Source organism: Phocoena sinus, chromosome 10 (assembly GCF_008692025.1).
Source record: "Phocoena sinus isolate mPhoSin1 chromosome 10, mPhoSin1.pri, whole genome shotgun sequence".
Taxonomy (NCBI): domain Eukaryota; kingdom Metazoa; phylum Chordata; class Mammalia; order Artiodactyla; family Phocoenidae; genus Phocoena; species Phocoena sinus.
In genome coordinates, this window is record NC_045772.1 from 85,151,195 (window position 1) to 85,166,781 (window position 15,587).

Sequence of the window (15,587 nt, forward strand, 5' to 3'; positions counted from 1 at the left end):
AAAATAATTTTCACGTATTTGTCTTACTTTATAAAGGTTAATATTTTATTGCCCATTACATTTCTTTCAAAAGTTAGAACAAATTACTTTTGTCAAATGTGTAAAAGATCTGACTATAATTAAGCTTTGAATAACTGTCAAAAAAAGAAAAAGCCAGTGGCTTTTTATGCTGGTATAGTATGCTGAAAGATAGGAGTGGAGCACTAGAGGTGGCACTGTGGTACTATCCATAGTGACATAAGCATCTACAGGTACGGAGCCCTGCGGATGCCATGAAATATGGGTCACAATTAAACAGATCTGGGCAATTCATAGCCAGCCTGGACTAATAGGGTTGAAAACTCCTATGTAGTGGAGTTAGTTTCAAGGCATGCATATAGTTTGGTATAGATGTTCTCACATTCTCCCCTTTTTAATAAATCCAGTGACGTTTGTTGTTCTATGTATTGAATGAGTCTATTAAGTAGTATAGTGACTACTGAACCAATTGGCCTTATAACCATGGATTATTAGAAACTACAGGCCTGTATGACTTCTCAGATTATGTCAGAAAGTTAATGGCTTGGTTTTTAAGGCTGCAGTATGTGGTGTGCAGAACTTTTTCAAAGGACTTCCGATGATTAGAGTGTTTTGGTATTCATTATCTGCTTTCTGATTTTTTATATAATATCAGCTAGCTCACTTTAATTTTGACTTTTTTACACTTCGTATTGAACGCTATTTAAGATGGTCTGTAGCTGTTTTCTGAATTATAAAAATACAGTTTATATCTTACTATGCTTACTTGAGAAAGGCAAGAGGCCTCATGAAGGAAAATGATTATTTCTAAGAATAAAATGGAACTTAGAAGACTGTTTGATTGAAAGTATTATTATGATTGCATTGAGGTTATCACAGTAAAAGATGTTCTTGTACTATGTATCCAAAAGGTAAGAACTTAGTTGTACATTTTTAAAAAGTTAAATTTAGCCTTGTGATAAAGAGAAGCATAATAGATAATTTTTTTTAACAGCGACATCTATTCCAAAGTGCTATAGAGCTGTAATAATTCATGGATTTGTAGAAGAACTTGTGGTCAACGAAGACCCAGAATATCAATGGATTGATCGAATTCGCACACCAAGGGCATCAAACGAGGCCAGACAGAGACTCATTTCTTTAATGTCAGGTATTTAAAAAAAAAACAAAAAACTTCATGGCTGATTGACTTAATCCTCCAAAATTCTTCACTTCCTTTTGACATGCTACTAAAACTTTACAGTGAAGACTATGAATTGTTAACTGACTGATTCCCTATCCCTGGCCCCGTCCTCCTGAACACATGTGCATTGCCATCTTATAATAAGACGAAATCTGAATCAGAAGCTTATAGTTACTTCTTAACTAGGTAGTAAAAGGAAATTGGGCTTATGAAGTGGCATGGTAGAAAATGCCCTGAGCAAGGAGGTAGGAAACTGAGTTATAGTTTTCCTCCTTGGAGTGTTTATTTGTTGTCAGAGCTTAGGTAATCTCTCTAAGGTGTTTTGTTTAAATGTTGCCTTTTCATAGTCCTTCTCTGACAACTTGTACCTCCTTTTACCCCTATTCCCCCGCCACTCTTACCCCATTACTTTTCTTTATTTTCCTTTGAAGAACTTATTTCCATCTAAAGTTTGTATTTATTATGTACATATGCGTGAGTGTATATATACACTCGCGCATGCATACATACACACACACACTCTCACACAGATATATCAGATAATAAATATGTTATATTTAATAAGTACAAATGTTATGTTTATAATAAAATTATGTATTTAAATAGAAAATAGAAATATATTTATACTTATATTAACATGTTAATTATATTTAATATTTATAAATACATACAAATGTTATATTTAACATAATGTTACACTTAATATATTAAATAATCTATGATTTTCTGGACTCTTTCCTATTACCACCACGTCCAGCTTTGTATTATGCAACATGCAGATAAGAGGCCGACTGTGTTTTCTTTCTTTTTTCGTAGGTGAACTGCAGAGGAAGATAGGCTTGAAAGTACTTGAAATGAGAGGAAATGCAGTTGTCGGGTACTTACAGTGCTTTGATCTGGAAGGCGAATCTGGGTTAGTGGTACGAGCCATAGGAACAGCGTGTACACTGGATAAATTAAGTAGCCCAGCAGCATTCCTTCCTGCATGTAATTCCCCGTCCAAAGAAATGAAGGAGTAAGTATGAATCGATGATTTGTTCTTATGGAGCTTTTTATCTTTTGTACATATTTTCATTTGATTTGAAAAATTTTTTTTTTTTTTGCGGTACGTGGGCCTCTCCCGCTGTGGAGCACAGGCTCCAGACGCGCAGGCTCAGTGGCCATGGCTCATGGGCCCAGCCGCTCCGCGGCATGTGGGATCTTCCCAGACCAGGGCACAAACCCGTGTCCCCTGCATCGGCAGGCGGACTCTCAACCACTGCGCCACCAGGGAAGCCCTGATTTGAAACATTTTAGTAGAGTTGTTCAACATACATTTTTTCCTGCAGCAGTTTTCTTATCAGAGATGACTATCAAAATTTGAAGCTTAAAACTATTTAGATATTCCTAATATTTTATTTATACTGTCATGAAATTCAAATTAAGTAATGTAAAATTAAACTTGTTCCACATCTTTAGACACTGTATATCTAAAGCTTATGCATTCTGAAGAATTTTACTTGTTGTCTGGGGAATGCTTAATACCCTATATCTAATAATCCAATTATGCCTATTATTAGCAACATAGTATAGAAAGCAGGAAAGATTGACCTGTGCAGGGGTCTCAAACTCCAGTGTCTACAGAGGCCAAGCAGTTTATATAAATAAAATAATTGGGTATAATGGAGAATACTGGGTACTGCATAAAGCAGATGTTGGCAGACTTTTTCTGTAAAAGGCCAGATAGTTAATATTTCAAGCACTGGCCATATAGTTTTTATGTTTGTTTACCAAAAAAAAAAAAAAGGAGTTTGACAATCTTGATCTAAAGGAATTTAAACTCTCACATTTTTTTAAAAAAGTATTTGTGATCCAACAGAACATTTCTGTTGGCTCCATTTGGCTAATGTGTCATCGTTTGTGCCTAAGGCAGAGATTCTCAACATGGTGTTGGTGGTGCTATCAACAAAGAATGCTTGAAATGAAAATTTTCTGTCGTAATGCTTGGGGTGAGCAGGATGATTCTATTGGGGACCAGAAATGCTGACTGTCCCGCACAGCTAGGGACAACTCTGTACAACAAAGACTTGTTCCATACTAAATGCCAATGGTACTTCCATTGAGAACCATTGCTCTAGAGATTCTTCTAGATCAAGGGTCAACAAACTTCTTTGGTAAATTACCGGAATGGAAATAGCAAAGACTCAGCTCTGCAGATGTTGCATGAAAGCAGCCGTCAATAGTATGCAAATAAATGAGTGTGTCTTTGTTCCAATAAAACTTAATTATTTTCGAAACAGATGGCAGGATGGATTTTGGCCTGTACTATATGGTGTGCTGACCTCTGTCTTTTATCATCAGGAGGTCAGAGTTCTGTAGTCAGAAAACCCAAAATGTTTCCCAGTTCAGCAGTAGTCAAGAGAGGTTGCCTAGAAAGCAATCACAATTTTTTTTTTCAAACAGTCTATGTAAAAGTGAGATTCTTTATCAACTTTTTCTTTTTGTTTACTTGTTCCATTCTGCTGGCCTTTAGTTATTTGGGTTAAATTTTAGTCACAAGAGGGAGCACAGTATTACATATATTGCCTAATTTTATTTGGAAATATATTGATAAGTGAAATGTTTTAAATGATTTATTGAGTGAATTTGCTTTATCTTCCATTTAAAATCTGTCTTAAAAAAGATATGAACTGCCTTCTGCTACAGGTAAAGTCAGATTGCAGGTATAACTTTTTGAGGGATTTAGGTTTTTTTTCTCTTTCCATAGCAAATTTAAGTAAAGAGCTGGGTCCCTCTTCCTTCTGCCACCCTCCAGCTTTATCTGTACGGCCTGAAGGGGCCTGGCCTTTGCAATTGTGATGTCTGAAGTTTTCCTCTTTTCACTGAATTACTTAGTGGAAAGAAAGCTGCAGTACCTGTTGGTGCCTTAAAGTGACATATGGATGGTAGGGGAATACATTTCGCCTTCATTCAGGAAGAGCTCCATTAATGTAAATCTGAGCTTGTCTAAGTTTTCTTTTTCTAATTTTGTTGTAGCCATTTGCCTTAAATTGTCAGCTATTCACACCATGAAGAATTTAAGTGGCTTCATTAAGATTTCCTAATGGCATATTACTGCATAAGTCATGTTATTTAAAAAAACAAAACCAAAACCTCAGGCTGCTTTATTTCAACCAGCTTCTTTGTATTTTTGTTAATGAATCAATTTGGGCACTAGTTTAAAATTGTTTTATGAGTCACCTGATTATAATTATTTTGGTTTTGAATTTTAACATTGTTGATTCTAGACAGGGATTTGATAAGGTAGTTTGGATTATGTTCGGGCCTGAATAGATTTAATGTTAGAAATACCACTAGGGTATTCTTGTAAGGCAACCTTTCATGCAAGGAGATTGGTAAGAATTAGGACTCAAAGAATACATTATGGTGATGCTCTCTCCATTGTACTTGGATTTTAATTTGATGTCATAATTTGAACACTTAATGATGTTCGTTTTATTTTACTTTTATTAATGGTGTGTTCTGCTCCATCAGTTTGTGTTTTCCTTTTAGATATTTAGTGTATTATGGAGTATAAAGCTCTTTGGTGTTTCCTAGCTGAACTATCTTGATGGTAGAAAGTGCATTTAAATATGGTTTATTGATTCTCTAATTTAAAAAAAAAGTACTTTCTAGGAGACATTAGTCATAGTTTCTCCTCTGTACGGCACCGATTCTTAGACTTTTTAACTCCATTAGCCACTTACTTCAACAGAGAAAGAAAAAACAAAAATAAAACCTCACCCAGTTGCTTGTGTAGAAATTAGTCACCTGTGAGATATTTGATTTTTACCAGTTAAACACTTTAAAAAATTAAATTAGCAACAAAAGCAGAAACATTTGTCCTATAGTAAAAGCAGTGATATTTTCAGAAAGTAGATGGTCTTTAAAAGACCATTATTGCCAGTTAACGAAAACTCATGTTTGGATCTCGATAAATTGTGATTATTGGGAATGTTCACTGGGCAGCGGAAAAGGAAATAAGGCCAGGAAAAGTTGGGCTCTCGATTACTTTTAATTTGAATTCTAAAAAATGGGAGTATGGTAGTTTTTCAGAGTGTAGTGACTTAATTCATTTCCCCTCATTGTGCATAAGGGAAGGCATTGCACAATGAAATAGTTGCTAATATGAAGTCTAGGATTCTTAATTATATAATATACCTTTTTTTCCCCATCCACTATAACTATGCTCTTTCAGCTAAATTTCTTTGTGAAAATTTAAGTGCCGTAGATGTATGTTTCTGGTCTAAGTGTATCTGGTCTGAGTATCCTTTACATGTGCATAGATGTGATCTATTGCAGGATGTTAGTTGATATCTTACACAATTTCAATTTAGAATGTAGTTTAAATTCTGTTTAAGTTTAATAATCTATTCTGTTTGAAAGCTACACAAAAGTCATTATATTGCTTAATGTTTTTTTTTTTAAAGTGGTGTCCCTTTGCTTTGTTTTGTTCCCAGTGTAACCTGGTTTTAAGCTATATACTTGGGGTGCTGAAATATGGAATAATTGGATCTACTTATATTAATTCAATTCACTCATTTCTCTTTATGCTGTCATTTTCATATTCTTATATAGCTCTGTATTGATATGCTAGACAGAAACAGTTCTGTTAGTTAAACTTCCTTTGTAGAAAAACATATCAGCAGTTATTCATATCTCAGTTTCAAAGTAGTATAAGAACATCGTATTTGGCTTTTCATTTTTATGTGTGTTTTCTTCCTGAAATATTGTTTAGTAAGCTCTGTGGTGATCAAAATAATAGCAAACATTTTAAAGTAACTGAAAATCCAAATTTTAATCTTTTTCTTATTTAATTCCACTGGCAGTTCTGCTTGCTATTTTTCTTATTCACAATTCTAATTTATTAACCTGATTCTTTGTAACTATTTCTTAACAAATTAATATTTAGCTCTTCTTTTTTTATCTCAACTTGTTTTGTGCATGCTAGGGATTAAAAAATAATTCCTGTCCCCTAACTACAAGCTCCTTTGAAATTATTTTAACATAACTTTGCTATCTCTTGTATGTATTGTTTTCTTTTCTTCCACTTTGACCACAAATTCCCTCAGGTCTCCGCTGGTTCATCCTCCAAGCCATGGATGCCGCTCGACTCACAACAGCCCAATTCACACTGCTACTGGCTCACGACTTACTCAGAACTTCTCTGTGTCTGTTCCCACTCTCATCTATACTGGTACGAGACTGCTCAGACTCCAGAGCTGGGGAAGCAGGCCACGGGCAGAGTGGCTGCAGAGGGCAGGCAGGCAGGTAGCGTAGGCAGGTACCACAAGTCTTTGCTTCCTCCTTTTCTCACTCGTAGTCCAGTGGCACTGAAGAAATCCTGTATTTAGCCGCCGCAGAGGCTCTAACTACATGGAAGTGAAAGTGTTCTTCCAGCTTCCAAAGTCTCTTCCATAGATCCTCTAAGAACCCTATCTTGTATATGTATACTGTGAGTTTTTAGGAGAATCCTCCAGTATGTATTTTTGCCATTATTTCTGCATTTGGTTAGAAATAAAATTGATGATTGGACTCTAAGTGAAATAGCTGCCAAAGCTTCTGATTTGCTTATTTTCTTTATATACAAAACTTGTAACAGTAGGGTCTGTTTCATTCTGTGGAAGAGAGCTGTTGGAAAACAGGTAAGCGACTCTTCTGCATAAAATGCAATGTTTCTGTGTAGCCTATATTCATTTTCCACTCTGCTGTGTTTTTAGCTGTGGCACTCTTGATGCTATAGGATAAGGAAACATGTTTTTCTTTTCAAGATATCTGTGTGTGCAAATATAAAAAATATTGTGAATATTTACACACACCATTTGCAGTCATCATTTTTTCTTTTGTAACTTAAAAAAGCATTGTTTGTTTGAAAATATTTTTATTCATGTATTTATTCTTTTTGTTTATTTCTTCTTTTAATGTTTTTTTACCCCCTTAGTCTGCCATTTCATGCTGTTTTGCTTTTTTACTTGGCTTATTAACTGTTTCAAGGCAGATAATTACTTATCTGGAGAATGATGAATGGTTAAACAGCAATTGGATGTCTTTGGCCTCATACCCAGCTCCACACTTAAGAAATGACTGCTGGCCCTGCCCCAATACTTTCCTGGTGTTTAGATCATGCTGCCTCCGTCAAGTCCTTTGGCACATGATTACTTAATATTTCTCCACCTTCTTCTGGCAGGATTCCCTTCAATGAAGATCCCAATCCCAATACTCACTCATCAGGACCCTCAACCCCTCTGAAAAACCAAACTTATTCCTTTTCACCTTCCAAGTCCTACAGTCGACAGTCCTCTTCTTCTGATACAGATTTGAGTTTGACACCCAAAACTGGTAAGGCACTTCCGCTCACTTTTTCTCTTTTTTTTCCAAATTTGTTTATGTTCCTTATTAGCTTTCCATCCAAGCCTTTCTTCCTGTTTTTGGCATTTAAGTTAAAAGATAATGTGAATACTGATCATTTTCAGTTACTACAATTAAAATGTGAAAATTTTGTGTAGTTCAGAAGTTACCTTGTTCAGAGAGTGACATTCTGTTGATTTAATCATAGCGTAGATAAGAAGGCCAGAATTTATTTTTGCATGTAGTCATTTTCCATTTCATGCTCAAATTAAGAGGAATAACATCGTAAAGCATTTGGATAGAAAGTAACGCTAGTAGCTTGCAATCCAGTTCCTCATGCAGTATGAGCATTTTTGAATTCATTGTTTCTATTTTGGAATTTAATTCTAAGATTTTATTAAGAAAAAAATCTTACAACTGATTTGGTTATTTTGGAGTACATATATCTGTTTATTAGCTTATTATTTAAAATATTTGGTTTTGCTAGTCTTACTCTCTAGGTTAGAAAATAGCATTTTTGCTTTACTTATTCTTGCATATTTGTCAGGGTATGAAATTTATAATTTTTCCCTCTCCTATTTGTATTTTGTTAATCTCTGAGTTTTTGTGAATATGTTTTATGATAAAAACTGATTAAAAAAATCAAATTAGTTTCTTACTCCTTAAAATAGAATTAGCTTATTTAAGTCATTGAATTATTATTCTTAAGAAAAATAAAAAATAAATAAAACATTTAAAAGTTAATCGTTTGCAATTTTTGCAAATAGCATTTTTGTCTGGGAGTTTCCTTGCCAGATTGATGAAAACATTTTGCCTAGTTTATTTGCATTATTTTTAATTTATCATCTTTAATAACTTTATTTTTGTGTTAGACAAGAGATTTAGAAAATGACCCCAGATTTTACGAAAACAATGAAAAGAACCAGCACTACTTCCAAAGTAAAGAAAGGGCATTTTAAAAAATCCTATAGACATAATATCTATTTTTATAAATGTAGTCACAAAATGTAAAGAAGATAATTATTAACACCTAATTCTTTGAAAATAATTGCTTTATTTTTACATGTATAGTTATAAATAACAACTTAAAATAATGTGATATTTGATAGTAATGGATGCTTTGGAATATGGCATCTTCACCATATTTGTGTCATAAAAACTGAACCATTGAAATTGTAGTGAAGTGGGTTTTTTGTTTTGTTTTGTTTTTAAGTAAAGGCTGAGGTTCTGGCCTTGAAATTCATAACAATGAAAACAATAAAGACCTAGGATAGCATTTGAAGAGTAAGTTTTCTTAAACATATTTTTGAGGCTTTGTCCACTGGTTGTTTATTTGTGTATTCCAGGTCACTTTTCAGTATTTCTTACCTTCCTTTTTTTTGCCATACTACAGACACATTTTTGAAAGTGTTTCCTTGGTCTTTCTGTTTCTTTTTTTTCATTCACCAGAAAAGCCAAGTCTAAAGAAGATTGTCAAATAATAAATTAACTGAAAGAGACTTCTCTTCCCTTAGCTTTCTAGTAGGCAATCAATTGTACTATCAATGAAAACTTTTTTGCATTTTATTTTCTAGCTCCAAATTTTTAGTTTTTAAAAATTAACTTACAAAAGAGCTATTACTCTCATGTATTTCTACATTTATAAGCTGTCACTAAATTAATCATTTTGTTTTACTATAACTATTCAATACCTCAGTCGCATATTTATAGGATATTAACAATTTTTAGTTGTTTGGCCTTATCATGGGTCCCAAAAATATCTTTGAATACTCCTGAGGAGCATTGCTATTTCTCATGGAGATTTAAAGTGGCAAAATTATGAATGTTCTAAAGTTCCTAGAGCTGTAGTTCAGCATGTATTTCATGATAGATTAGTTGTTTATGATTGATTTATTATAGGTAAATTGGAGAGCCAAAAAAATAGAATAAAGTTAATAAAACTTAGACTGAGAAAGTTGTTTTTCTGTTTGTAGTTAAAGCTATCACCCACCTTCAGATGGATCTTCAGATGGGTTTTTAAAAAATTTCATATTGATTTAAATATTTTTATAGAGTCTAATTTTTGACATTTTACAAGGTTTTATTTTCATTTTTTTTGCAAGTATTCAACTAGTAGGAGTGGAATTTTAGAATTCTAGTGTTAGGATATTGATGTGACACCTGACTAAGCCAGTTTTTACTTTTTTTGGTCAGGCTTTTTGCCATGTATGTTTTTTGTGATCCAGAGGGTGTTTCTTTGGCTCTTAGGTACTCAAATCTTTGTAAATATAAACAGTACTGTGATAGGATTTGCGTATTTAAAATTTTAGAGGAAAAAGAAAATCATTAATTTACATCTCAAAGATGGACAGAAAGAAGTTAATATTTTATTTATTTAAACTTAATGGCGACTATCTGCCTAATGTGGTAGCAAGTGTTGATTTTTTCTGAATGGTATTCAATTAAAATACTCATAAGTGGTATGTTTTAGTTAATAACATTTGAAGAACTATACTTTTACCACTTTGAATAAGTTTTTATATTTGAGACAACAAATTTCTGGCTTTAAAAAATGTGGTACATTTTAGCTTTACACAGCCTTAAGCAAAAAATGGCAGGAAAGTCAGCTAAAAGTAATTAGAATGGCATAAAATCCTATGTTAGTGATTTAAAAATTTTTAATGAGTGCAGAGTTTGTAAAGGTTTTGTTGAATTTTAGACTCTGCCTTTTATTTATATTATGTCGAATAGATGATCTTGCTGAATGACTTCATATGCTTACTTGATTGGTGTATGCATTTTACAGTTCATTTCTACTGTTATGTTTTGCTTCATCATTGCTTTCCTTATCCTGCATTTTCTGGTCATCTTCTGAATCTGCAACTTTTCTCTGCTACTTTCCTCCACAGCACCTTACCCACAGGGGGCTAGGATTTACCTGTGTCCCAGCTCCCCCTCTCTCTCTTGTGGTTCCCTTCATCTTAAAAAGTCCTGTCTTCTCCTCTCGGAATCTAGCCTTCCCCCTCATCCTTCTAGCCTTGTCAGCCCAGTTCTGAGGAAAAGTGTTTCTTTCAGTGAAGAGCTGTTCCTGGCTGCTTCTGGTAGGATCATATTATGTCAGCTTTTTAATCCCTTTATTTTAAATCATCTTTGAAAAAAATTAATTATTTCATACCATATAGAAGTATTGGGTATTTTACACAGGATGTACTCTTATTTTTCTTATTGGCAGACAGAGTTTAATGGTTAGAATTATTATGAGGACATGATTGAGGATTACTTGATGGATAATTATGAATATTCTGCTAAAAGAATTTTATGTATTAAAAATTATATGTCTAAGGACACGTAGATCTACATATTTCCAATAATTTTTAGATTCTCATTACCAGAGTTTCTGTTCTGGATGCTTTACTTTCTTTCCCTTCACACCAACTCCATTCATGTTGGACCTATACCATCATGTTGCTAAACCATATGGTTACATTAGTAAATTATTCTGTTTGAATCAGTTTAAGTCTCATTTTGGTGATATTCTTTCATTATCCATTTTTTTTCTGTCCATTGCATTAAGTTTCAAGTTATTCTGCTCTATTTTCTGATATTTCATTTATCTCTACAAAATTACGTTTTATTTTATGGCTTTCAATATGCTTCATATAAAAATCTTAGTTTCATTTCTGTGTTTAGTATTGTATAGTCTCTAAAAATTACATTTAGGTTACTACAAGAAAAATACATTTCATTTTATTTTTAAAGAACAGAATGGGACTATACACATGCTAACTTTTGTTTCCTTATCCAAGAACAGCTAAAAATGTAAAAGTAAATTAGTTCCTTTTTTAAGTCATCGTACGTAGTAAATCTGCCTGCATGTATCTTCAGTTTTAAAAGGTGGGACTAAACTATAAACTCTAGTTTGTAGAGTACTGGCTTCTCACCTGTCCCCTGCTTTCTATAATTCTTTGACCATAATTGGTCTATTAGTATTATCAAAAGAATAAACTAAGATAGGGAAAGAAATTTAAAATTAAGCCTTTACAAAAATACATCTAAGAGCTTGGGAAATGTAATTCTTTCATCCATGACTGTGTACATTTGTGAGGTGTCTATTATATGCCTCTGGTTTTTTAAAAAAACTCTTTATGTTAATTTTTGCAAACGACTGTTGAAAACTATGATATGACTATTAATACTGTTTTGTCATGAATGTTATGTTTAGGAATGGGAAATTATCAGAAAATAGATGTGACTATATTTCAGAATTGCCTGAAATTGTTCATGCTCTTTAGAGAATTTTAGAATATTTTAGATAAGCCCAATTAGTGCTTTTTCTCTCTATATATTTACTTTTAAATAAACATTTAATTTTCTCATTTCTTTTAGCACTCTTAAATTGTTAGCATGGTATAAATAATTGGTATTATATTGATTATTTTTATTAGAAGATTTTAAAATTGAATATTATATAAAAATTTATCACCTTAATATAATTTTATAAATGATTTTTAGAACAAATTAAGTCCAAAGCTTGCTGTGATCAGTAGGACTTTGGCATCTTGCTTCTAAAGAAAACGTTGTGAATAAAAACAGTAAAATATGTGCTTAGTTGCCATCACAAATACTTTAAATGTTTGGATTGTTTTTAACAGATTTTGACTCATGATATTTATGAAGATGAATGCAATTAAACTGTCTGTTTCTCTAGTTGTTTTTTGGTTGTTATTTATGTACTGATGTTCTGTAGGAATGGGAAGTGGTAGTGCTGGAAAAGAAGGGGGGCCCTTTAAAGCTCTATTAAGACAGCAGACTCAGTCAGCATTGGAACAGAGGGTAAGAGTCACTCAACATTCCTTATTCTTACACTGTTAATATGATTTCATTATCATGCTTCCATGTACTTATAACTTATTTTTATAATTTTATAATAAGTTTATTTTATAAACTTATTTTTATAAACTAGTTTTGGTCATGTATCTATAATACTGTAATTTCAATCCAAAATATATTTAAGGTATCAGAGTAATTCATTTATGAATAATTACTTTTAATTTGGAATAATTCTACTTTTAATTTGGAATAAACTAAGATAGGGAAAGAAATTTAAAATTAAGCCTTTACAAAAATACATCTAAGAGCTTGGGAAATGTAATTCTTTCATCCATGACTGTGTACATTTGTGAGGTGTCTATTATATGCCTCTGGTTTTTTAAAAAAACTCTTTATGTTAATTTTTGCAAACGACTGTTGAAAACTATGATATGACTATTAATACTGTTTTGTCATGAATGTTATGTTTAGGAATGGGAAATTATCAGAAAATAGATGTGACTATATTTCAGAATTGCCTGAAATTATTCATGCTCTTTAGAGAATTTTAGAATATTTTAGATAAGCCCAATTTTTGTTTTGTCTTCCAATATTATATTAGAAATAATCTATTTGGAAATATCCACTGAATGATGAAATCATTTCTGATTTTACATTAAAGTTATAGTATGTAAAAGAAAATTTTCTAGAAAAAATTTTATTGATGTTATATTAAAAATAATTCTTTAGTATATTAATATATTTATTTTCTGAGATGATTTTTATCACTGGCCAATGTCCTTGGGTTTAAGAAATGCAGATTCCATATTTCTACAGATTAACATAGATAATGTGGTTGTTCAGTATGTGAATACATCACTTTTAATTACTGTAAATTTGTTTTATTAAATATGTTGTATGGAACAATGAATAGTTAAAGTTTTGGGATGATTTTCTCTTTTTATTTTTTTGTATAAACTTCATTGCTAAGGGAGGAACACCTCATAGGTTCTGTAGGAGGCGGGTATGTTTCTGAACCTGTGTGAGAACCTATTTCATGTATTGGTAGCTTTTGTAGTTTGAATCTTGATCATTTAAATTTTATTTAAGCTGTTAACAAATGTTGCCAGCTTTTTTTCTTTTCATAATGCAAAGTTTCTTTTTTTAATTTAATAGCACTATGAGGCTCATTTTTTTTCTACTTAACTAATACGGTGCATGATTTTATATGCCATGTCAGTTATTTTAAGGCACAGTTCCATAGCTTTCATTATGTCCGATTTGGAAGTTATGAGCGTTTACAGAATTTTCTTTTACATGTTCCATTTTATACTAGCATTAAATTAAAAAAAAAAAGAAACATAGTGAATGGCTGTAAAAGGATGTATTTTATAAACCAAAGGTATTTCTTTTCTAGAGGTTGACTTTTGAGAAGAGTGTTTTTCAGATCCTGTTATTATAAACAGTACAATAAGTAATTTTTTTAGACTTTCTTTCCTAGTGCTGAAAGTATCTGTGTACGCACTGTTTGCCTTTTAGACGAGGCTCCAGAGAACAGAGCTGAACAAACAGACCGATGGGACTTTAGCAATACCTAGTTCTTTGCCTTATGCTCTGTCAGGCAGCAGTTGCCTTTCAGCTACTCTCACATCTCTCAGGCATACCAACCAGGCCATCAAGTAGCCCACCTAAACATTCAGACTGTACATTGAAACCAAACATAGACTAACAGCATGGGGAAGAAGGTCAAATAAAGGTGTGTGTCACTTACAGTTTTTAGGCCAGAGAGCTCTTACCGCCTCCCTACTCCCAGTTTTACACTCTCTCGAGTCCTGTACGCTAGGAATATTTCCTGTAATCTAGTTACCATTCTAGAATTCACAGGAACAGAAAAACTTGAGTTGCCTTGACATTTGCTATAATGAGATTTTGCTTGTATGTTAAGCCCATGACTTTACTCTCTATACTAAGAAGTTTGAAGAGCACCTAGCTTTAAAAGAAAAAAAAATACTAATCAGTGAAAATTGTTTTGGATTTAGTTTGGATAATATTTATGTTTCAAATATGCTTTCAAAAATTCTTAAAATTTTGGACACATTAACACATTGGGCATACATTACTAGATAATCCTCGTGGCATTAACAGCAAAGGTGTGGAGAACTACAGTTTTCATTTACAACTTTATAAAGCCTCAATTGGCAATATATTTACATTACCAAACCTTGCAGTGGCAGTTACTTGAATTTGTGAGCCTCCCTCTCTACCCTGTGTACGTAATAAATAGAAAAAGCATTATCTTGTTTGGCTTTCCCATTTACCTGTGGTTGCCATTAGTATGGGAAAAATATGTACAGAAGTATGAAGAATTCTCCCTGTATGTGTACAGATATGCCTTAACTCTGCCAAGTTGAACACTCGATCAAATTGAACACATGATCTACTTATCATTTTATATATTCATTTTAAAATACTCATTTCTGTCCCTTGCTACCTTTAATAAATTATATGGCTTTTTTTTCTTATGGAAAAGAGAAGCTTTATTTGTCCATCATTTTTTATTTTATGAGTTATTCAAGTAGCAGTTCTCAAAAATAAAAGTGTTATTATTTTTTTTCTCTCACAAAAGCATTAAAAAATAAGTTGACAAGATCTTGGTAACAGGTATCAGATTATTGGGAGATGAGAAATAGAGATAAAACTTTTATTTAGATTTAGGTTCTGCCTATAAACTGTTTGCTGTAAAGCAAATAGATTTATTTTTTCAATATGATTTTTTTTTTCACTTGTAAGAAAAATGAAGTTACTTTTTAGATTCCGGGATGTATATTTTTCTTCAATAAAGAAACCTAATTGACTTAGTTTAACCTAGTATTTCCCAAATATATTTTACCATGGAGTCTTCCATTTAAAGAAAGAAACTTTCTTTAACTTTGGGAAACTTAGATATATAAAGCAAAGTCTTTTGACAAATTATCATTTTAGAAGTGGGGATAAAATTATATAATAAATCATAGTAGGAACCTGGCATGGAGTTTTATATCTAGAAAGTTTACTGTGGTGTCTTGAGATAATAAAAAGAATCTCTGATTTCAAAAATAATTGCTTAACTATCTTCTAAGAAAGATCCTATTTAAATCTTAAAAAAAAATCCATTTTGTTCTCAGAATTTTCAACTAGCCTGTCTTTGAGCACATGCTATTAAATGATTTATGCTGCATGTACTTGGCTTATG

The 15,587-nt window shown here is 32.4% G+C and overlaps 1 protein-coding gene across 6 annotated transcripts in view; it reads left to right on the forward strand.

Moving 5' to 3' along the window:
• The window catches only part of C2CD5 (C2 calcium dependent domain containing 5), an 83,256-nt gene that overhangs the window by 14,579 nt on the left and 53,090 nt on the right, over positions 1–15,587 (forward strand). For all 6 annotated transcript variants that reach the window (XR_004351754.1, XM_032645454.1, XM_032645456.1 and 3 more), the window contains exons 6-9: positions 1,013–1,168; positions 2,018–2,216; positions 7,407–7,558; positions 12,294–12,379. Coding sequence is in view for 5 of the 6 variants with exons in the window: in XM_032645454.1 (XP_032501345.1) it covers positions 1,013–1,168; positions 2,018–2,216; positions 7,407–7,558; positions 12,294–12,379 (593 nt within the window). In the remaining variant the exon portion in view is untranslated. The remainder of the gene's footprint in view (positions 1–1,012; positions 1,169–2,017; positions 2,217–7,406; positions 7,559–12,293; positions 12,380–15,587) is intronic.